Below are 25,893 nucleotides of genomic sequence, written 5' to 3'. Positions count from 1 at the left end.
ATCCTTAGGTCAGAAAACAGGAAACACACCTGTGCTTCACCTGGACAACTAGTTTACCTTAGCCAGAAGCTTTCAAAGGGATTCAGAGGTTGTAAGTTCAAGCTTCACCTGGAGCAGAGATTTCTTCCTTGTTATTACTTCCTAGTTATTACTAGAATTTCAGAATAACACCTATAATATGAGACTATTTGGGGAATACTGGAATAGAACACAAGTTTTAAAGTCAGAAGTATGCAACTTGGGACAAGTTACTTCTTTCTGAACCTCAATTTCCTTCCTTTAAAAAGGGCCATAATGCCAACTAGTACTTCGGGTTTCTGTGAACATCAATGAAAACATGTCTCAAGTATCTAGCACAGTATCTTACGGAAAGTGCTTAAAAATGGTAGTTTCCTTTCTTGCCCCTTCTTACTGCCCCTCCTCTTCTGATTTCAGTGTATGGTACGTTCTTTGGCTTGACAGTAAAGAAATCTTGTTAACTACTAGTATTTGTACAGCAATGTGTATTTCTACAAATATTTCATTTTACCCTTACAACAACTCTACAAGATGGGAAGTACCGTTCTCATTTTATAAATGAGGACACTGAAACGCCTATTACCTTTGCTGACTTTGCTTTGTATCCCTTCACTGCAATAATCATTACCATGAGTATGACTACATGCTGAGCCCTGTGAGTTCTCTTGGCAAATCACTGAACCTGGGGGGGATGGTTTTGAGGACCTTCCTGACACAGATATATATGAAGAGACAGAGTTAAGACTCAAATCTTCCAGAACTTCCTACTCCAAATCCTATGTGCTATACTCCGAACTTCACTGGATCCAGAATTTCAAACTTCAGGCTCTGGGTAATTAGAACTACACTACAGGGCACAAGATTTTGGATGAATTCTTCTCTAGCTCACACACCCTCCTCCCCAGGTTTCCTAACACTTCTTGCTTCTGTGATTGCAAACCATTTTAGATGACAAAATCATTGACTTCTCATCTCAGAAAATTGAAGGGGCTGTTTCACCATAGATAAGGTAATACATAGTGAAAGATTTCTATCGGTATATCTTGTACTAACACAAAAGCATCTAATAAAACTTCCCAGACTGCACTCATCCCCATCCCACCGAATCAGCCTTACCCTGCACATGCTGAGCTAGCCCTAGTGTTTTCTGCACATCTCGGCAAATCTTGGAGAGGCAATACTGAAACTCCTCATCACAGTCGTTTTTGCTTTTGCCGCAGGTCTCATAGCACCTGTCGTGTTGGTTGCAGCACTTTGTCAAGGAAGGGATGCCAATGTTAAGCTGAAAGAGACATTTGGATGGATGATTGCTGATGAAATTCAAACCTTCTCTGAAGTAGCGCATCAAAGAAACTTAGAAATCAAAGACAACACTGCTATATAGATAATTTCCAAAATTCGTTTCTGCCTCCAAATGCTTTCCAGGTTAGATTTCTCTCCATTACCCTCACTTGCACCCACCCATGTTACTCCATCCTCTCAGCCATGCCTCAAAGCTCCCTATTTTGCAATGTTAGAGAATTCGCAGTCATTTGCCGGTAGCAAACGCAACTTCCAATTGTCCAAAACACAAAACATAATTTTAAGAATAGAAAGATAAAGCTAGGAGCTTTAGAAGACTTTTGCAGGGGCTATGCAAGTATGATTTTTGGATATTCCCAAGTATTTTGTGCCTCCTCCTTCAATAAAATGTACTTTATATGAAATGTCACCAACAACTTCTAAGCTCCTACAACTCAAACTTTATTTTTGGTTTTTATGGTTTAATCTTTAAGTGTTCATCCATTCCCTAAAGACATTATTCCTTCGAATCTGGAATTATCTTTAACTATTTTAAATAACTTTATATGCAAAACCCTTGTGTCTAGGAATCACTTTCATAAAACATTTTTCCCCCATACTGGCTCAGATTCAGCCTCCCTTACAACAAACACACAGCTATCCCACTTAGCCTAGTTTTAATATAGAAAATATTATGCTTTCCTGTACTTTTTCATCCTAACTAGTGTTACTTCTATACTCTAAACTTTTCAATCATATTTGTGACATGAGGAAATATCATTTAAATGGTATTAACATCTACAAGATTAAAAAATAAAACATGACTTTTACTCCACTTAGTTTCATTAGGACTTATTAAATGTGTTTTAGCTATAAAAGAATATAACAAACCTGATCACTATTACAAAAAACAAAATTATTTCTGAGCCTGAGAACACACTGATGGTTTATCAAGAGTATTACATAGCCTACCAATCATAAAAACTTATCAAATATAAAATGATATTTACATGAACACCAAACAGTGGGGAGCCACATCCATTCGGCGGGGAGGGTTTATATCCATAACGTGGAAAAGGCTTAGATCCTAGAAAATATAAATGGTATCATAATTAATTTTCAAATATGCTAGAGAATACATACACAAAAAGGTCTACAATGTGCTAGACTAGCCCTGGAAATATTTACTATTTGGATGCTAACATAAGTGAATATGTGTTTATTCGGATGAGCATTAAAAATGCTAATTTGTCTACTGAATTATTTTTACTTCTCCTGAAGCAAAATATGTACAAATGTGTACATGTATGCATAGATGGCAGTTCATAAAATATTACGGTGGCTCATAAAATGTAATTATATTTACAAGCCTACACCATACAAACATGTAAATCTTTATTCTGGACTTCTGTCAATTTCAGAGGTTACATGCCAGACTGGGTCCATATATATGAAACATAAATCCACACCATTTTCCTGTACATTCTAATGCTTATATTTTTAGGTTAAAACCTACAGGGCAAGAACTGTATCTTCCCAACCTCAGCCAACGCTCCATTGTACACAAACCTCAATAACCATTAACCAGAGCCTAAAGCTAAGGAAGACAAGGTCATCTGATCATTTAATTACTTTAATATCATTATAAGACATTACAGGACCATTCTAGCCCAGACTCCAACCAACCGTTTCACAAATATACTCCTCTGCCCTCTAAGGAAAAAGGCAAGAAACAAAGATAGCTTGGTAAACTATTACTCCAGTTATACTCTCCTTAATAGCACCAATAGTTCAGTAACAAGGAGAAAGATGACATTATCAAAGCAATCTTAAATGTTGGAAGATACTTCAGAAATATCTCTCCTCATGTAATACAGAAATCACTTCAATATACCGAAGAGTTTTTGAATGTTTCCCACAATCCTATAGTGTCAGGAAACAGCCTACTCCATTGTGGACTGGCATTAACTGTTGAGTTCTTTCTTCTCTTTTTCACGTAAATTCTACCTGTAAGCAATCCTCTGCCCTCTGGGGGACACAAAGCCACCCAATTCCCTATTTTACATGATAATCCTTTCACACACCTGGGGCTACCATTTATCTTCCACAAATAAAATATCCCCAGTTATTCCAAATACCACCCCACATTTGGATACTTAGGAGAGACACAAAGTATTCCACCAACTTTCATTCAATTAACATTTATTACTAGGAGACTTTAAGATAAGTTTGCCCTCCAAAAGTAAAGTGAGGAAGAAAAAAAGCAACCCTTCCAGTAATCAGCCATCAAAATAAGTAATCCACTCAAAGTAATGAACTAAAAATGGTTTAAGTGAGCTGCTAAGACTCACATGCTCAACGGAGGTGACCAAGTAGAGCCTCAAGAGAGCATAACTTCATGGAGATACAAAGTTCCACCCAGTCTGAAGAACAATGTGTACAAAAGGGGATCGTTATGATGGATCTAGCAAAGAGGAGGCCAATGACAGAAGTTTCTCTAGCACTGTCCAAGAGGAGCGCTGTTCCTGGGCCCTTGGAAGATGAAGGTAGACGCCTCAGGCTACCACAGGTGAGTCACTGTGATCCTTCAACTCCTTTTAGTCCTTCACTCTTAAGAAAACTCTTTACGATTTGGCATTCCACTCTAAAGGGCCTACAGAGAGAGGATATTCGAACTATCAATACTTGGATATCTAATGGGCACCTCAAACTTAAGGTGTACCTCCTGCCATTCACCCCCAAACCTGCTCCATCCACAGTTCCCTCTTCTCAGGTAATAGAAATCCATCCTTCCAGGTGCTCAGGGAAAAAACCTCAGCCATCTTTAACTCTCTCATTTTCTTATATCCCACATCCAATTCAACAGCATATCCTGTTGACTCTACCTTCAAAATATTCAGAATCTAACCACTTCTCACCACCTCCACTGCTACCATCCTGCTCCAAGTCACCATGGATTACTGCCATAACCCAACTAGTCTTTTTGGTTTCCCCACCCAACACCACCTCCAGCTATGGTCCAATCTCAACACTGAACCTGAGTGATCCTATTAAAATATATGTTAGATTAAGTCTTTGCTCTGCCAAAACCCCTCCAATGGCTTCTCATTTTATTCAGAATAAAAGCTGGGACTTCCCTGGTGGTCCAGTGGTTAAAACTCTGCACTTCCACTGAGGGGTGCGCGGGTTCGAACCCTGGTTGGGGAACTAAGATCCTATATGCCATGCTGCACAGCCAGAAAAAAAAAGAAAAAAGAAAAAAGTCAAAAGTCCTTTCAATGTCTATAAGCCCTATATAATGGCATCTCCGACCTCATCTCCTTACTGTTCTCTCTCCTCTTCCTTCCTTACTCACTCCATCCCATCACATCTGACCTCTTTGCTGGACCACAGACACTCCAGGTCTGCTCTTGCCTTAGTGCCACTGAAGCTGCTGTTTTTCTATGTGGATACTCTTCCTCCTGACATCTACATACTTCTTCATGTTCGAGGCCTTTTCTGACCATACCATTTGTAGCACATATGACCTTCTAACGTATTACTAACCTATTTTGTTTATTATCTGTCACCCCATATTAAAATATAAACTCTTGAGGATTAACCAAGATGGCGGAGTAGAAGGAGGTGCTCTCACTCCCTCTTGCGAGAACACCAGAATCACAACTGGCTGCTGGACAATCATCGACAGGAAGACACTGGACTTCACCAAGGAGGATACCCCACGTCCAAGGACAGAGGAGAAGCCACAGTGAGACGGTAGGAGGGGTGCAATCAGAGTAAAATCAAATCCCATAACTGCTGGGTGGGTGACTCACAGACTGGCGAGCACTTATACCACAGAAGTCCACCCACTGGAGTGAACATTCTGAGCCCCACGTCAGGCTTCCCAACCTCGGGGTCCGGCAACGGGAGGAGGAATTCATAGAGAATCAGACTTTGAAGCCTAGTGGGATTTGATTGCAGGACTTCGACAGGACTGGGGGAAACAGAGAACCCACTCTTGGAGGGCGTACACAAAATAGTGTGTGCATCGGGACCCAGGGGAAGGAGCAGTGACCCTGGGGGAGACTGAACCAGACATAACTGCTGGTGTTGGGGGGTCTCCTGCAGAGGCGGGGGCTGGCTCTGTTTCACCGTGGGGACAAGGACACTGGCAGCGGAGGTTCTGGGAAGTACTCCTTGGCGTGAGCCCTCCCAGAGTCTGTCATTAGCCCCACCAAAGAGCCCAGGGAGGCTCCAGTGTTGGGTTGCCTCAGGCAAAACAACCAACAGGGAGGGAACCCAGCCCCACCCAGCAACAGTCAAGTGGATTAAAGTTTTACAGAGCTCTGACCGCCACAGCAACAGTCAGCTCTACCCACCTCCAGAGCCTCCCATCAAGCCTCTTAGATAGCCTCAACCACCAGAGGGCAGACAGCAGAAGCAAGAAAAACTACAGCCCTGCAGCCTGTGGAACAGAAACCAAATTTACAGAAAGATAGACAAGATGAAAAGGCAGAGGGCTATATACCAGATGAAGGAACAAGAAAAAACCCCAGAAAAACAACTAAGTGAAGTGGAGATAGGCAACCTTCCAGAAAAAGAATTCAGAATAATGATAGTGAAGATGATCCAGGACCTTGGAATAAGAATGGAGGCAAAGATTGAGAAGATGCAAGAAATGATTAACAAAGACCTAGAAGAATTAAAGAACAAACAAACAGAGATGACCAATACAATAACTGAAATGAAAACTACACTAGAAGGAATCAATAGTAGAATAACTGAGGCAGAAGAACGGATAAGTGACCTGGAAGACAGAATGGTGGAATTCACTGCTGCGGAACAGACTAAAGAAAAAAGAATGAAAAGAAATGAAGACAGCCTAAGAGACCTCTGGGACAACATTAAACGCAACAACATTCGCATTATAGGGGTCCCAGAAGGAGAAGAGAGAGAGAAAGGACCAGAGAAAATATTTGAAGAGATTATAGTCGAAAACTTCCCTAACATGGGAAAGGAAATAGCCACCCAAGTCCAGGAAGCGCAGAGAGTCCCATACAGGATAAACCCAAGGAGAAGCACGCCGAGACACATAGTAATCAAAGTGGCAAAAATTAAAGACAAAGAAAAATTATTGAAAGCAGCAAGGGAAAAACGACAAATAACATACAAGGGAACTCCCATAAGGTTAACAGCTGATTTCTCAGCAGAAACTCTACAAGCCAGAAGGGAGTGGCACGATATACTTAAAGTGATGAAAGGGAAGAACCTACAACCAAGATTACTCTACCCGGCAAGGATCTCATTTAGATTTGATGGAGAAATCAAAAGCTTTACAGACAAGCAAAAGCTAAGAGAATTCAGCACCACCAAACCAGCTCTACAACAAATGTTAAAGGAACTTCTCTAAGTGGGAAACACAAGAGAAGAAAAGGACCTACAAAAACAAACCCAAAACAATTAAGAAAATGGTCATAGGAACATATATAAAGATAATTACCTTAAACGTGAATGGATTAAATGCTCCAGCCAAAAGACACAGGCTTGCTGAATGGATACAAAAACAAGACCCATATATATGCTGTCTACAAGAGACCCACTTTAGACCTAGGGACACATACAGACTGAAAGTGAGGGGATGGAAAAAGATATTCTATGCAAATGGAAATCAAAAGAAAGCTGGAGTAGCTATACTCATATCAGATCAAATAGACTTTAAAATAAAGAATGTTACAAGAGACAAGGAAGGACACTACATAATGATCAAGGGATCAATCCAAGAAGAAGATATAACAATTATAAATATATATGCACCCAACATAGGAGCACCTCATTACATAAGGCAATTGCTAACAGCTATAAAAGAGGAAATTGATAGTAACACAATAATAGTGGGGGACTTTAACACCTCACTTACACCAATGGACAGATCATCCAAAATGAAAATAAATAAGGAAACAGAAGCTTTAAATGACACAATAGACCAGATAGATTTAATTGATATTTATAGGACATTCCATCCAAAAACAGCAGATTACACGTTCTTCTCAAGTGCGCACGGAACATTCTCCAGGATAGATCACATCTTGGGTCACAAATCAAGCCTCAGTAAACTTAAGAAAATTGAAATCATATCAAGCATCTTTTCTGACCACAACGCTATGAGATTAGAAATGAATTACAGGGGAAAAAGCGTAAAAAACACAAACACATGGAGGCTAAACAATACGTTACTAAATAACCAAGAGATTACTGAAGAAATCAAAGAGGAAATCAAAAAATACCTAGAGACAAATGACAATGAAAACACGACAACCCAAAACCTATGGGATGCTGCAAAAGCAGTTCTAAGAGGGAAGTTTATAGCTATACAAGCCTACCTAAAGAAACAAGAAAAATCTCAAGTAAACAATCTAACCTTACACCTAAAGAAACTAGAGAAAGAAGAACAAACAAAACCCAAAGTTAGCAGAAGGAAAGAAATCATAAAGATCAGAGCAGAAATAAATGAAATAGAAACAAAGAAAACAATAGCAAAGATCAATAAAACTAAAAGCTGGTTCTTTGAGAAGATAAACAAAATTTATAAGCCATTAGCCAGACTCATCAAGAAAAAGAGGGAGAGGACTCAAATCAATAAAATCAGAAATGAAAAAGGAGAAGTTACAACAGACACCGCAGAAATACAAAGCATCCTAAGAGACTACTACAAGCAACTTTATGCCAATAAAATGGACAACCTGGAAAAAATGGACAAATTCTTAGAAAGGTATAACCTTCCAAGACTGAACCAGGAAGAAGCAGAAAATATGAACAGACCAATCACAAGTAATGAAATTGAAACTGCGATTAAAAATCTTCCAACAAACAAAAGTCCAGGACCAGATGGTTTCACAGGTGAATTCTATCAAACATTTAGAGAAGAGCTAACACCTATCCTTCTCAAACTCTTCCAAAAAATTGCAGAGGAAGGAACACTCCCAAACTCATTCTATGAGGCCAACATCACCCTGATACCAAAACCAGACAAAGACACTACAAAAAAAAGAAAATTACAGACCAATATCACTGATGAATATAGATGCAAAAATCCTCAACAAAATACTAGCAAACAGAATCCAACAACACATTAAAAGGATCATACACCACGATCAAGTGGGATTTATCCCAGGGATGCAAGGATTCTTCAATATACGCAAATCAATCAATGTGATACACCATATTAACAAATTGAAGAATAAAAACTATATGATCACCTCAATAGATGCAGAAAAAGCTTTTGACAAAATTCAACACCCATTTATGATAAAAACTCTCCAGGAAGTGGGCATAGAGGGAACCTACCTCAACATAATAAAGGCCATATATGACAAACCCACAGCAAACATCATTCTCAACGGTGAAAAACTGAAAGCATTTCCTCTAAGATCAGGAACGAGACAAGGATGTCCACTCTCACCACTATTATTCAACATAGTTCTGGAAGTCCTAGCCACGGCAATCAGAGAAGAAAAAGAAATAAAAGGAATACAAATTGGAAAAGAAGAAGTAAAACTGTCACTGTTTGCTGATGACATGATACTATACATAGAGAATCCTAAAACTGCCACCAGAAAACTGCTAGAGCTAATTAATGAATATGGTAAAGTTGCAGGATACAAAATTAATGCACAGAAATCTCTTGCATTCCTATACACTAATGGTGAAAAATCTGAAAGAGAAATTATGGAAACACTCCCATTTACCATTGCAACAAAAAGAATAAAATACCTAGGAATAAACCTACCTAGGGAGACAAAAGACCTGTATGCAGAAAACTATAAGACACTGATGAAAGAAATTAAAGATGATACCAACAGATGGAGAGATATACCATGTTCTTGGATTGGAAGAATCAACATTGTGAAAATGACTATACTACCCAAAGCAATCTACAGATTCAATGCAATCCCTATCAAATTACCAATGGCATTTTTTACAGAGCTAGAAAAAATCATCTTAAAATTTGTATGGAGACACAAAAGACCCCGAATAGCCAAAGCAGTCTTGAGGGAAAAAAACGGAGCTGGAGGAATCAGACTCCCTGACTTCAGACTATACTACAAAGCTACAGTAATCAAGACAATATGGTACTGGCACAAAAACAGAAACATAGATCAATGGAACAAGATAGAAAGCCCAGAGATAAACCCACGCACCTATGGTCAACTAATCTATGACAAAGGAGGCAAAGATATACGATGGAGAAAAGACAGTCTCTTCAATAAGTGGTGCTGGGAAAACTGGACAGCTACATGTAAAAGAATGAAATTAGAATACTCCCTAACACCATACACAAAAATAAACTCAAAATGGATTACAGACCTAAATGTAAGACTGGACACTATAAAACTCTTAGAGGAAAACATAGGAAGAACACTCTTTGACATAAATCACAGCAAGATCTTTTTTGATCCACCTCCTAGAGTAATGGAAATAAAAACAAAAATAAACAAATGGGACATAATGAAACTTCAAAGCTTTTGCACAGCAAAGGAAACCATAAACAAGACGAAAAGACAACCCTCAGAATGGGAGAAAATATTTGCAAACGAATCAACGGACAAAGGATTAATCTCCAAAATATATAAACAGCTCATTCAGCTCAATATTAAAGAAACAAACACCCCAATCCAAAAATGGGAAGACCTAAATAGACATTTCTCCAAAGAAGACATACAGACGGCCACGGAGCACATGAAAAGATGCTTAACATCACTAATTATTAGAGAAATGCAAATCAAAACTACAATGAGGTATCACCTCACACCAGTTAGAATGGGCATCATCAGAAAATCTACAAACAACAAATGCTGGAGAGGGTGTGGAGAAAAGGGAACCCTCTTGCACTGTTGGTGGGAATATAAATTGATACAGCCACTATGGAGAACAATATGGAGGTTCCTTAAAAAACTAAAAATAGAATTACCATATGACCCAGCAATCCCACTACTGGGCATATACCCAGAGAAAACCGTAATTCAAAAAGACACATGCACCCGAATGTTCATTGCAGCACTATTTACAATAGCCAGGTCATGGAAGCAACCTAAATGCCCATCAACAGACGAATGGATAAAGAATATGTGGTACATATATACAATGGAATATTACTCAGCCATAAAAAGGAACGAAATTGAGTCATTTGTTGAGACGTGGATGGATCTAGAGACTGTCATACAGAGTGAAGTAAGTCAGAAAGAGAAAAACAAATATCGTATATTAATGCATGTATGTGGAACCTAGAAAAATGGTACAGATGAGCCGGTTTGCAGGGCAGAAGTTGAGACACAGATGTAGAGAACAGACATATGGACACCAAGGGGGGAAAACTGTGGTGGGGCGGGGATAGTGGTGTGCTGAATTGGGCGATTGGGATTGACATGTATACACTGATGTGTATAAAATGGATGACTAATAAGAACCTGCAGTATAAACAAACAAACAAAACAACTAATACTAAACTTTCATTGGGTTATTTGTATGGAAATATGTTAATATAAATGTTTCAGACATTACATGAAATTTCTAAAAATCTTATATGTTCTGGTATAATGTTATAAGTCATAATCCTAGTTATTACTTTAAAATGTATATCTCAGAAATAACTAATTTTCTTGTCAACTGCATTATTATGAACTTTCATCAAATCTTTAACCGTGGTCATTTTTAAGTCTTTTGTCATTTACAGACAGTTCTGGGTGTACTCTGATGCTTTTGTAAATATGTTCCTATAAAAGGGTTTCATCTTCAGGAAATTCATGGAAAAGACTCTGACAAGTACAGGTTTCTGGTACCTGACTGTACTGCTGAACTGAATGAATACGCATTTTCAGAACTCTAATGAAAAACTGATGAGCTCATAAAAGTGCTAACAAAAGATCAAGATGAAAAAAAAAAATTAATTACATGAGACTGAGTGAACTGATGAGGATGAGTATAATTTTTGTGACTTTCTGGTTGAATTTAAAAAAAGAAAAAATCCCACAAGAACTCAGAGGCAAAGAATATACAAATCAATTTTCACTGCAAAGTAAAGGAGCTGTTACAGTGGAGGATTACTGGACTGAATGTCAATATTATGACATAGTATGAGTGTGTTTCATGTTTGGTAATTGCAATCATTGTTGCTTTTGTTGTGGTCATCCATGTACAATGCTTGGTGTCAGTCTATTTATCTCCTGTAAAAATAAAACACAGTGTGTGTGAAAAAAAATATATATATATATAAACTCTTTGAGGGCAGGAATTTTTGTCTATTTTGTACCCCCAATGCATAGTGCAATGTCTGGCATATAGTTAGGTTCTCAATAAATATCTGTTGATGAATGAATGAATGAGCAGAAGACTTGGAAGCCTAATATTCATGGCAGTTATAATACTCATTATAAATAAACTGGTACTGCTGTTTACCCTTCAGTCTCTTTTGAGTTTTGATGAGCATTCATCAGCCTCCAAAGACTGATCACTTCTAGTTTGTCACATCCAGAATGTGGCACCCCAAACTGAACACCATTAGGAATGATGGGCCTATTTTGAGCTGGATAAACTACTTGTATTAATATAACCTAAGACAGCATATGTTTCAGCTATGTCTCAATGCTAAAATACAGCACAGGACTTCCCTGGTGGCACAGTGGCTAAGAATCCGCCTGCCAATGCAGCGGACACGGGTTTGAGGCCTGGTCCGGGAAGATCCCACATGCCGCAGAGCAATGAAGCCCGTGTGCCACAACTACTGAGCCTGCACTCTAGAGCCTGTGAGCCACAACTACTGAGCTTGTGCTCTAGGGCCTGTGAGCCACAACTACTGAGCCCGCATGGCACAACTACTGAAGCCCATGCACCTAGAGCCCGTGCTCCACAACGAGAAGCCACCACAATGAGAAGCCTGCGCACCGCAGCGAAAAGTAGCCCCCGCTTGCCGTAACTAGAGAAAGCCCACGCACAGCAATGAAGACCCAATGCAGCCAAAAAATAAATTTTAAAAAATAAAATAAAATACAGCACAATAACAGTAGAAAAAAGCTTTTTTTCTAAAATGAACTTTTTAACATCTACTGCTAGAGGCTCAGCACTTCTGCCATTTAATTTTTGAGCCTAAAACACTAGGTTATAAAACTCTTATCTTGTTAGTTTTAGTTCATCATTCAGGACTATTAAGCAGATTTTAAATCTAGAGGTATTCACCCAGTGTTACTTGTTATACCCAGATATTCACAAGCTTGAGACACTGATTTAACCAGGACAGAGATCTGCAACACCCTGTTAGAGATGAGCCCTCTCTACAAGAAGCCATGACGTCATTCACCCAACCCTTTGGGTAGACCACTTAGCCAGTTGTGATTTCACCTAAAACAAGTTCTATCCAGCCTACACTTCTCATGGGAGTATCATGAGAGACTAGGCATCTGATCTACCCTACCATGCTAGAAACCTCTTCACTGAAAGGGAGGAAGGCTGGATCAGCATTATATCCTTGGGGAAGCCATTCTAGCCCCTTGAAGTTCTCTCTTGTCAAGGGTTTTAACAACCAACCGTCTAAAATGTTTAGAAACTCATGTAGCAAGAGATACTAAGCAGTGAGTCACATTTATAGTCTGAAAAAAGTACAATAAATATGCCAAAGAGTGTTCAAAAAGTCTGGAAACAGAAAAAATATTTTATTTACTATACATATTTTTTTCAGGTTAACAACTGGACTTTTTGCTTTAAATTAAGAAGCATATCACCTTAAAAGGTGCCTGGAGATTGAAGCAACACATATCAGGCATATTACTTGAAAATCTAACCAACAAACTGTTTATCCTGTTTCCAACTTTGTGGATACCCCGTACACTACCCCTGCCAGTCTCCAGATTTCTGGTACTTGTCTCTTTTCTATGAGGATCAAAGATTACCACCCTCAGACAACTGATACGGGCCTAGAGTTTTAAAGGCATGTGGATGTCTAATCTCTTCTTCTCAAGTGTCTGCTTTTTTTTTTTTTTTAACCAGAAAGTTATTTTTCTCAATGTTATACAACAGTAGCACTTCTATTTTCCCTTCCCTTTGTTTTTTATATAAACCCATACACTTTTCTTCGATTTTGAGTCTATAAAAACATTTTTGAACATTCTGATGTGTACAATAATAGTGATACATACCTGTGTGCATATGTATTGATATATACAGACATTACCTCATTTTGTAAAAGATAATTACCTTTGAACGGGAGAACGATTAGAAGCAAATGAAGTCAGGGAAAACAAAACAAAATATGCTTATTATAAGAGAATAAAGAGGAAAAGAGTACAGAGAAAATCAGCTGGCAAAAATGAAAATGGAGGCAAGGATGGAAGTAGTAGTCATCTCAAACAGGGCTAGTGCTTAAAACTGTCCTAAGAGAGGAGCTGCTAAAATGGAGTAATAAAGAACCTAGATCTACTGTATGTGAAATACTAGACAATAACACCATGAAATAAGTGCTGGTAAAACTGGCTCTCCAGTGTAAGTGGAAAAAGGGGCATGTGTTTCTTTTTTGTTTCTTTTGAAGGAAGCTACTAATATCAGTTCCTCAGAGAGGCCTTTCTTACTCACTCTATTTGGAGTAGTGCCCCTTCACTTTTATACCCATTCCATACACCCATGGTTGGCTTTATTTTTCTTTCTAACATTTATTAACCAAATTAACATAATTAGTTTCTATGGAGACAGCAATTTTGTCTTGCTCACCTAGAAGATGCCTGGCACAAAGTGGGTGCACAGGAAATCACCAGATGAAAAAATGAGAAACATTCCTTGCTGAAATTAAAATATTCTTTATCCACAGCAAAACATAAAACAAAACAAAACCAAAACAAACAAAACAACCCCCCCCCAAAAAAACCCCAGAAAATTGAACTAGTTTCCTGAAATTTTTTTAAGTGTTTTAAATTCTAAATTCATCTTTATGTTGAAATAGTTATTTCTGAGCAACTTACATAGAAGGTTGTTTATTTAAGATTACGTTGATATGGAGTAGGTTGAGAGGAGTGAGGATAAGGTGGTGGAGCGGAAGGATCTGAGCTCACCCCCTCTCATGAAAACACCATAATCACAACTAACTGCTGAACAACCATTGAAAAGGACTGGAACCTACCAAAAACGATAGACTTTAAAATAAAGAATGTTACAAGAGACAAGGAAGGACACCACATAATGATCAAGGGCTCAATCCAAGAAGAAGATATAACAATTATAAATATATATACACGCAACGTAGGAGCACCCCAATATATAAGGGAAATGCTAACAGCCATAAAAGAAGAAATCAACAGTAACAGAATAATAGTGGGGGACTTTGACACCCCACTTACATCAATGGACAGATCATCCAGACAGAAAGTCAATAAGGAAACACAGGCCTTCAATGATACATCAGACCAGATGGACTTAATTGATATTTATAGAGCATTCTATCCAAAAGCAGCAGAATACACATTCCTTTCAAGTGCACAAGAAACATTCTCCAGGATAGATCACATGCTGGGGTCTAAAGCAAGCCTTGGTAAATTTAAGAAAACTGAAATCATATCAAGCATCTTTTCTGACAAACGATGAGATTAGAAATCAACTACAAGAAAAAAACTGTAAAAAACACAAACATGTGGAGGGTAAGCAATATGTTACTAAACAACCAATGGATCACTGAAGAAATCAAAGAGGAAATCAAAAACTACTTACAGACATTATGAAATTATATTCATATAATTATATAAAGTTATACCTATTGGTTTATACTAAAGGAGACTATGACCACTAAAAAAAAAAAAAATACCTACAGACAAATGAAAACAAAAATATGATCCAAAACCTATGGGACACAGCAAAAGCAGTTCTAAGAGGGAAGTTTATAGCAATACAATCTTACCTCAGGAAACAAGAAAAATCACAAATAAACAACCTAAACTTACACCTAAAGCAACCAGAGAAAGAAGAACAAAAAACCCAAAGTTAGCAGAAGGAAAGAAATCATAAAGATCAGAGCAAAAATAAATGAAATAGAGATGAAGAAAACAATAGAAAAGATCAATGAAACTAAAGGCTGGTTCTTTGAGAAGATAAACAAAATTGATAAACCTTTAGCCAGACTCATCAAGAAAAAAAGGGAGAGGGCTCAAATCAATAAAATGAGAAATGAAAAAGGAGAAGTTACAACTGACACCACAGAAATACAAAGGATCCTAAGAGACTACTACAAGCAACTATATGCCAATAAAATGGACAAATTCTTAGAAAGGTACAATCTCCCAAAACTGAACCAGGAAGAAACAGAAAATATGAAGAGACGAATCACAAGCACTGAAATTGAAACTGTGATTAAAAATCTCCCAACAAACAAAAGTCCAGGACCAGATGGCTTCACAGGCGAATTCTATCAAACATTTAGAGAAGAGTTAACACCTATCCTCCTGCAACTATTTCCAAAATTGCAGAGGAAGGAACACTTCTAAACTCATTCTATGAGGCCACCATCACCTTGATACCAAAACCAGACAAAGATACCACAAAAAAAGAAAATTGCAGGCCAATATCACTGATGAACATAGACGTAAAAATCCTCAACAAAATACTAGCAAACCAAATCCAACAATACATTCGAAGGCTCATACACCATAATCAAGTGGGATTTATCCCAGGGATGCCAAGGATTTTTTTAATTCCACAAATCAATCAGTGTGATACACCACATTAACTAACTGAAGAATAAAAACCATGTGATCATCTCAACAGATGCAGAAAAAGCTTTTGACAAAATCCAACACCCATTTGTGATAAAAGCTCTCCAGAAAGTGGGTATAGAGAGGACATACTTCAACATAATAAAGGCCATATACGACAAACCCACAGATGACATCATACTCAATGGTGAAAAGCTGAAAGTATTTCCTCTATAATCAGGAACAAGAGAAGGATGTCCACTCTCACTACTTTCATTCAACATAGTTTTGGAAGTCCTAGCCACGGCAATCAGAGAAGAAAAAGAAATAAAAGGAATCCAAATTGGAAAAGAAGAAGTTAAACTGTCACTGTTTGCAGATGACATAATACTATACATCACAGAAAATCCTAAAAATGACACCAGAAAACTACTAGAGCTCATCAATGAATGTGGTAAAATTGCAGGATACAAAATTAATACACAGAAATCTGTTGCATTTCTATACACTAACAAAAGATCAGGAAAAGAAATGAAGGAAACAATCCCATTTACCACTGCAACAAAAAGACTACCTAGGGGGCTTCCCTGGTGGCGCAGTGGTTGAGAGTCTGCCTGCCAATGCAGGGGACACGGGTTCAAGCCCTGGTCTGGGAAGACCCCACATGCCGCGGAGCAACTGGGCCCGTGAGCCAGAACTGCTGAGCCTGCGCGTCTGGAGCCTGTGCTCCGCAACAAGAGAGGCCGCGATAGTGAGAGGCCCGCGCACTGCAAGGAAGAGTGGCTCCCGCTCGCCGCAGCTGGAGAAAGCCCTTGCACAGAAACGAAGACCCAACACAGCCATAAGTAAATAAATTTTTTAAAAAAAGAAAAAAAAAAGTTAAAAAAAAAAAAAAGACTACCTAGGAATAAACCTACCTAAGGAAGCAAAAGATCTATTCTCTGAAAACTATAAGATGCTGATGAAAGAAATTGAAGATGACACAAACAGATAGAAAAATATACCATGTTCTTGATTGGAAGAATCAATATTGTCAAAATGACTATACTACCCAAGGTAATCTACAGATTCAATGCAATCCCTATCAAATTACCAACGGCATTTTTCACGGAACTAGAACAAATAATTCTAAAATTTGTATGGAAACACAAAAGACTCTCAATAGCCAAAGCAATACTAAGAAAGAAAAACAGAGCTGGAGGAATCAGGCTTCCTGAGTTCAGACTACACTCTAAAACTACAGTATTCAAAACACTATGGTACTGGCACAAAGACTTATAGATCAATGTAACAGGACAGAAAGCCCAGAAATAAACCTATGCCCCTATGGTCAATTAATCTATGACAAAGGAGGCAAGGGTATACAGTGGAGAAAAGACAGTTTCTTCAATAAGTGGTGTTGGGAAAACTGGACAGCTACATGTAAAAGAATGAAATTAGAACATTCTCTAACACCATACACAAAAATAAACTCAAAATGGATTAAAGACCTATATGTAAGACTGGATACTATAAAACTTTTAGAGGAAAACATAGGCACAACACTCTTTGACATAAATTGCAGCAATATCTTTTTGGATCCACCTCCCAAAATAATGAAAATAAAACCAAAAATAAACAAATGGGATCGAATTAAACTCAAAAGCTTTTGCACAGCAAAGGAAACCATACACAAAATGAAAAGACAAGCCCCAGAATGGGAGAAAATATTTGTAAACGATGCGACCAACAAGGGATTAATCTCTAAAATATACAAACAGCTCATGCAGCTCAATAAAAAAATAACAAACAATCCAATCAAAAACTGGGCAGAAGATCTAAATAGACATTTCTCCAAAAAGCACATGAAAAGATGCTCAACATCACTAATTATTAGAGAAATGCAAATCAAAACTACAATGAGGTATCACCTCACAGTGGTCAGAATGGTCATCATCAAAAAGTCTACAAACAATAAATGCTGGAGAGGATGTGGAGAAAAGGGAACCCTCCTACACTGTTGGTAGAAATGTAAATCAGTACAGCCACTATGGAGAACAGTATGGAGGTTCCTTAAAAAAACTAAAAATAGATCTACCATATGATCCAGCAATCCCACTTCTGGGCACATATCCGGAGAAAACCATACTTTGAAAAGATACATGCACCCCAATGTTCATTGCAGTACTATTTACAACAGCCAAGACATGGAAGCAACCTAAATGTCCATCGACAGATGAGTGGATAAAGAAGATGTGGTACATATGTACAATGGAATATTACTCAGCCATAAAAAGAATGAAATAATGACATTTGCAGCAATATGGATGGACCTAGAGATTATCATACTAAGTGACAAAGGTCAGACAAAATGATACAAATGAATTTATTTACAAAACAGAAACAGATTCACAGACTTAGAAAACAAACTTATGGTTACCAAAGGGGAAGGGTGGGGGAGGGATAAATTAGGAGGTTGGGATTAACACATACACAGTACTATATATAAAACAGATAAACAACAAGGACCTACTGTATAGCACAGGGAACTCCACTCAGTACTCTGTAATAATTTACATGGGGAAAGAATCTAAGAATAGATGTATGTATATGCGTAACTAAATCACTTTGCTGTACACCTGAAACTAAAACAACACTATGAATCAACTATACTCCAATGTAAAATAAAAATTAAAAAATAAATAAAAGTTAAAAAAAATGGTTGATATGGATACCATGATTAAAACTGTATTCATATCATTTTAAGTGTTGTTATAAAAGGTGTTATAAGCTGCTGATCATTAAAAATATTTAGCATTTCTACTGGTGCCAGTTTTTACTAAGTGCTATGAACCGAACTGTGTCCCTGCCAAAATCATATGCTGAAGCCCTAACTCTCAATGTATTTGGTGATAGGGCCTTTGGGAGGTAATTAGGGTTAGACGAGGTCACGAGGGTAGGGCCCTCATGACGGGATTAGTACCCTTATAAGAAGAGGCACCAGAGAACTTACTTTCCCTTCACCCCCTGCCCCTACCATGCAAGAAGGCAGCTGTCTGCAAGCCAGAAAGAGAGCTCTCACCACAGAAAAGTGTTGGCTAGGGCTTTCCTGGTGGCGCAGTGGTTAAGAATCCGCCTGCCAATGCAGGGGATACGGGTGCGATCCCTGGCCCAGGAAGATCCCACATGCCGCGGAGCAACTAAGCCCGTGAGCCACAACTGCTGAGCCCACGTGCCACAACTACTGAAGCCCACGCGCCTAGAGCCCGTGCTCGGCAACACGAGAAGCCACCGCAATAAGAAGCCCATGCACCGCAACGAAGAGTAGCCCCTGCTCGCCGCAACTAGAGAAAGTCCTCGCGCAGCAACGAAAACCCATTGCAGCCAAAAATAAATAAATAAATACATTAAAAAAAAAAAAGTGTTGGCTAAACCCTGATCTTGGACTTTCTAGTCTTCAGAACTGTAAGAAATAAACTCCTGTTGTTTACATCACCCAGTCTGTGGTATTTTATTATAGCAACCTGGGCAGACTAATACACAAAGCAAGCAAAAACTCAACAGTAGAATAAACAACATCAGAGTCAAACCAAAAATCCATGATGTGTTGGGGTCACCGTCCCCTAAAATTTGTAAGCAGAAATTACAAACTACAATATCTTAGCTTTTCTGTACAGAAAGCTAAGAAAAAAAATGAGACAGGAATAAGAGTTTTAAAAACAAACCAGGCAGTCCAGTGGTTAAGACTCTGCCCTTCCACTGCAGGGGGCGCAGGTTTGATCCCTGGTCAGGAGCTAAGATCCTACATGCCACAGGGTGCTGCCAAACAAAACAAAACAGAACAAAACAAAAACCAAATCCACTACGTACAACTACATGGAAATACTATTCATTGATTTCACTTTTTGACTAAGCGACTGCTCTCATCTTGATGCTTTATGTTTTATCATCTGTACGGTCAGTTGAAATGTAAAGATTCTCCTGGACTGAGACAATGATAGTTCTTTTCTATGTATTTTTCTTAATTTGGTGTAAATACCTTCAACAGACCAATTTCCTTCACCTGAAAGACACTGAAACGGATGAGAAGCATGAGGGGAAGGCTGCTGGGTCACAGAAAGATCTTATCACTGTGTTTTGTATGAAGCCGTATAGAATTCTAACCTGCTTTCCCAAACACTTGAAACTTTAAATTCCTGATTATCAATCTCCAAAGGGCCCTTATGCTACTTTATTTTTCTAGTACATTCACTTTCCTATTTTCCTCAATCTCCAACACTTCTATTCCCACCTTCTCACTCAGCTGATGACCTCGATTCCTACTTCAATGAGAAAACCAAGGCAACGAGAGGATAACTTGAACACTACCCACCTAACTGGCATCTGTGCCCATATCCTCTGTGCTCTTGGCCAATCTATTTATGTACTAGAACTCACTCCTCTCACCTAAGAACATGAGTCCAATAATTCTCTTTCCTCTCTCCCTCATTAGTGTTTTTACTCTCTGCTGAATCATTCTCAAAAGCATACAAATATGCTGTTATTTTTCCTAATGAACCCAATACTAGTTTTTCCATGATCACCCCCCCGCTCCCCCCCACCGCTCCCCCCCGCAACCGCTTTCAGTTAATGGCAACTCCATCCTTACAATTATTCAGGCTGAAAACTTCGGAATCCTTTTTTAGTTTACTCACACCCTCCTTCTAAGCCATTAGCAAATGCTTTAGGCTCTTCCTTCAAAATACACCCCAAATCCAACCACTTCTCACCACCTTTATTGCTACCACCCTGAACAAAACTACCACCATGTTTGGTCTGAATTTTTGCACCCGTCACTCCGCCTCCCTTCTTGCTCCCCCACCTCTCTCGACCCTTTTTATTCTGAGCACAACAGCCAAAGGGATCCTGTTAAGATATCAATTACTGAATGAATTGATGACTTATTCATAATTCTAAAAACATTTTACAACCCAATTTTGTTTTCTATTTTTAAAGGAAATTGGAAAATTCCTCAATCTTCTCTGCTGTCAGGGAGAAAAAAGTTAAAAGAAAAAAACAGTGACCATTAAATTTGCCCCCCTAAGTAACTTTATTTCACTCTCCATAAAGCCTTGTTCCCACCCTAGGGAGGATGGCCAGAAGGAGCAAATCTCCATCATGCTGGTCCTTCACCAGAGCAAAGATAAGTGAATGCAACAAATCTGTGCCCTTTAATCCAACACCTCTCCCTCTGTTAAGTCTTTTTTTTAAGGCTCCCTTGACCTCTTTACTGCGACTATTAAACACCCCTTAATCACCATGCTCCTTTAATTTTGAGACTTGTCTGTTTCTGTTTGGTTCTGATTTGGTCACTAACATTCCAGAATATAGGAAAGGTTGAGACAGTGTTCCAGGGAGACTTCTCAAGTAACAGCAATTAAAGAACAATCTTCATTATGTTGGAATTATCAACACGGTGACTTGGAACCACAGTCCTATGAGCAGACAGTACTTACTAAGTACTAAAAGATTTTCACTGAAGCATACCGTTTCCTAAATTCTTGAGTTCATTTGTGTTTTTTTATGCTGGAGACCTTGCTCTAAACTCCAAATGGTAAATTTTGTGAGGCTTGTGGAAGAGAAGAGGATTAAGAAAAAGGAAAGATTAAAATAATATTTTTAATAAGAATAGTATCCGTTTAACTTCAGAGATATTTTAAATGTAATAAACTAAACTAAATAAACTCTAGAACGCTTGACTCATAGTAAATTTATGAAGACTGATCCTTCCAAGTCTTTCCTATCTCAGTAAATGGCAACTACATCCCTCCTCTGGCTCAGGCCAAAACCTTCAGAGTCATCCTTGCCTGGCATTTCAGCTCTGGTCCTTTACACTTGCTGTTCCCTCTGCCTGGATTGTTCTTTCCGTAGATCATCACAGTGCCACCTTCCCCATTTCAGATTTCTTCTCAAATATTATCTCATCAGTGAGGCCTTCCCCCAACCTATTTAAAAGAGTAAACTAACGCCTCCCAACACCGCCACTGACGGTTCCCCTGCTGTACTGTTCTGGAATCACTGGCACACTGCAGATCTACACACACTGCAGATTTGGCTTGTTTTACTTATTCGTTAGTTTACTGTCTCTCCCCGGCAGAATGTAAGCTCCATGGACAGAAATTCTGTCAGTTTTGTTCACTGCCAAATCTCCAATTGCTACAACGCCTGACACATAGCAGGCACTCAATTATTTGTTTAATGAATGGGGATGACCAAGTAAAACTATGACATCTGCCTCAGGAAAAGCAACCATTTAATCTTCAAATTACTCACTTATTCCTCCTAACAAGCTCTACAAGGACAAAAACATCCTTCCTGATTGAACACTGGTGGTAACGTTTAGGCATACATTTAAGAAGGAATGAAATTTAGCAATTCATAGCATACAAGATATAGTTCATTCTTTACCTCCATTAACAGAAAACTAGAAATTATGACCGCATGCTGCATCACGTTTTCACATGACAGAGGTCCCTTTTCAATTCACCTACGTATAGTCCAGTTTTACCTCTAAAGTCCTTTAGTTCCCTATTATTTTGAGTTGCCAAGCATTAAATTAACTAGGCCCAAACCTTGTCCACTTTTATTGGAAACATGACCTCCCAATTACTTTCTTAGCATTTTGAAATTCAAAAAAGAAGCCCAAGTACTTTGTCTGAACTATTACAACATCTAAGCATTCAAAAAAGTCAAGTGCTTCAAAAGAACGATCTCTGCCTGAAATACTAAGTTACTATAACCAACAATGCCACCAAACAAGTTCTCAGATTCAAACAGAATTAAAGTTTAAAAATATGAGAAAGTAAATCAAAAGAATAATATTAATAGCAACCAACAATGAGGAGGCAGCGTCACTGGTATCTAAGGAAAGAAAATTCCTGTCAAGTACTGCTAGAATCATTTCCTAGAAGAGTTAATCAGAACTCTTTCTCAACAGTAAAGTACACCAAAAGTCTGTACAAAGGTCGCAATTTATTGTCTGTAGCTTTGCAGAAAAAAAAAAATTTAAACCAATTCTTGAGAAAGTTAAAAAAGCATGACTTTAAAATTCCTGCTGTTTTGCGTGTTCAGCTGACTAATTTAAAGGCGCTAAAATCAGTCTGTTTCACTCCATCCCCATGATGCTACGTCACTAAGTTCTTAGGCAACTTTCATGCAATTTCAACAATAACAACAAAAGTAAATCAGACGCAACGAAAACAGAATGGAGAGTACACTCTCAGGCGATCTCTCACATTCTAACAATAGTGGCGTGAACTCGTCAACAGGTTTCTCAATCACAAGAATGGCAAGAATCTAGCGATGGCTAAGTTTTTCCAGGGCCAGAAGACACCGTCAAGGTCTGCCTGGCATCTCACACCTCCACGACCTCGGTCCCCCCCAAAAGCCCTGAAAGCACGGGCCTCGCAGGGCCTGGGGTTCCCCTCACCGTCATTGCACTTATACTGGCAGAGCCCGTCCTCGCCTCCCAGAAGGTCCAAGGCGGCATTCAGGTACGTGTCTATCTTGTGAACGCCGTTCCGGATGGTCTTCAGGGTGGCTCTCCAGTCGGTGGTCTGGGCCTGCTCCTGGCACCTGAAAGCGGCGGTCAGGAGGAGAAGAAGGACGGCGAGCACGGGCCGCAGGAGCAGGGCCATCCGCGCAGCGCCGGGCCGTGCTAGGCCGCACGGGTCCCCGGAGCCGCGCCCTAGGCAGCGTCCCTCGGGTCGCCCTAGGCAGCGGCGCGGGCCCGGGGCTTGGCGACGGCGGCCAGCTCCATGCCCACGCCTCCTGCCCGGCTGGGAGGCGGGCCCTCGCCGCCTGCAACGAGCTCCCGCTGGGAGACAGTGCGCCGGCGGAGATCAGGGAGCGGCACACGCGCCCACCTGGGCGGGCCGCTGCTCCTGTGCGCCTGCGCCAAGCGTGGTGCGTCTGAGGCGCAGGGGAGGCGGGAGCGCAGAGCGGCCGCTGCGTCCTCCCCACCCACGTGGTCGCCGCGGCGCGCCCCCGAGGCCGGCTCCCCTGGTCCTCGTCAGTACTACCTTAGGGGTTGGTTGTACTAATTAAATACCCATGCCGGGCCCCGTACCACAGGCAGGCAGATTAGTTCGTCCCGGTGTCAGTGGACATCGGTATTTTTTGAAAGCTCCCCGGGTAGTTGTAGGGTGCAGCCAGGTGGCGAACCCTTGTGACCTCATCTGACCTGTCGGGGTGCAGCCCAGCCACCCCGAGCGACAAGCTTTTCAGGGTGTAGACAACGTCAGAGAAATGAGCCACCCCCCACCCTCCCTACCCGTAATCCCCTGCAGAGAGCGCTGTTTGAAATCGTGATTATGCGGGATACGTGGGCCGAACGCGCATCTCACCTCCTCGGGCCCTCACCCGGTCCTCTCGAACCGCGGTGGCCGCGGTTGGGGGATCGGGATTGGAACATATTAATCCAAGGCCGTGGTGGTGCCTGGCTGACAAAGACGAGCTAGATGCTAGTTTAGAAATTTTGGAAGAAGGAAATGGTTTGACAATAAAACCATGAGTTTTCTTCCCTGGTAAGGAAGAAGCTGTACTCCATACTTGAACGCAGTTTAAAAAAAAAAAAAAAAAAAAAAGGAAAGCACAGTTTTCCTACTCAAGATACTTTGTAACTTGATGGCTCCAGTGACATTTCCCTGTATTTTTTCCCAGTGCAGCGCAGACTCCTTAAATAACAATTGCAGTAATTTCTACCAGAGCTATAAATAGTTATCTTAGTATACTGGCAGTTTCCAAGAATTTTACAGTAAGATCCAGGGCAATATTGCGAGTGTTGAGAAAAGATGTGTCCTTTCTATAAGAATTACCAATAAATTCTAGTTTGCCGTTTTGTGTTTCTTACAAGCTTCATGAGTTGATAATAAATGTGCAGTGCAGAACTCATAAGAATTATCTCTCTATTTAGAGCTTAGTCTGTGCCAGGCACTTCATGGACTTAATCTCTCACACTCAGAACACCGCTTTTCAGGAATACAACCTTTGGGCGAATTAGAAACAAAAAAGGTTAGTGGAGAGCGGCCTGCCTTAAGTCTGCCCTCAGATGCTCAGCCAGGCACCCTTGGGCTGTGATCAACTTGAACTACAGTGGAAGAAGAGGAGAAATGTGCTTGAGAGGTATTATCCTTTTTACAGTAAAGGAGTTGAGGTGCCCACAGAGCAGTCATGTGACAGTATCCAGTCAAATCAAGATGGCTTGCGGCATCTTAGTTCCCCCACCAGGGATGGAACCCTGGCAGTGAGAGCGCCGAGTCCTAACACTGGACCGCCAGGGAATTCCCAAGGTCTCTTTCTGCCATCACGAGATGCCAAAGATTTTTTTTTTTCTTTAATTTTTGGACAGCACATTTCAACAGTTGGGAAAAGGAAACAGAATTCTTTTTTTTAAAGCTTCCTGGAGCTTTGGTTTTCTCATCTCTAAAGTTTGGATGTTGTACCAGATTACCTCTGAGGTCCCACCTAGCTCCACCAGGGGAACACTTAAACCAGGCTCGGCTCTTTCAGAGAAACTCACTGGTATGGGAATAAGTCTTCAGAAAGAAAAGACAGAATACTGTATAGTAAGGTTACCTGGTTCCAGCCCTGTTATAGATGCCCCAAATCTCTCCTTTATACCTTTTCTGTATACATTTACTCCTTGGTGATCTCATCTAATTTCTTTACCCTAAATACAGCCTCAGCTCTGAGGATTCAGGTTTAGTCTTTTTTGTCTCATCATTCCTTAGGGATTAAATTCTCAAACTCCATTTCCTCTGGCTGATAGAAATCTCTTTTTCTCTCAAACAAATCTCCTTTTCTACTGTGTTCTTCATGGAAATCACTGCCATCTTTCCAGAAAACAAGATTCTAAGTTTTATTTTCACATTCT

General features: G+C 39.7%; 1 protein-coding gene across 1 annotated transcript in view; it reads right to left on the bottom strand.

Annotated features, from left to right (window-relative positions):
• Positions 1-23,907, bottom strand: part of PLA2G12A (phospholipase A2 group XIIA) — a 28,393-nt gene extending 4,486 nt beyond the window's left edge. The window contains exons 1-3 of the mRNA XM_061192056.1: positions 23,449-23,907; positions 2,310-2,386; positions 1,135-1,300 (exon numbers count right to left, since the gene is read on the bottom strand). Coding sequence (XP_061048039.1) covers positions 1,135-1,300; positions 2,310-2,386; positions 23,449-23,656 — 451 coding nt within the window. The 5' untranslated portion in view covers positions 23,657-23,907. The remainder of the gene's footprint in view (positions 1-1,134; positions 1,301-2,309; positions 2,387-23,448) is intronic.
• Positions 23,908-25,893: the final 1,986 nt, after the last annotated feature.

The sequence above is a fragment of the Eubalaena glacialis genome, chromosome 5 (assembly GCF_028564815.1).
Source record: "Eubalaena glacialis isolate mEubGla1 chromosome 5, mEubGla1.1.hap2.+ XY, whole genome shotgun sequence".
In the NCBI taxonomy this organism is placed as follows: Eukaryota; Metazoa; Chordata; class Mammalia; order Artiodactyla; family Balaenidae; genus Eubalaena; species Eubalaena glacialis.
This window is presented reverse-complemented; position numbering and strand designations above follow the sequence as displayed.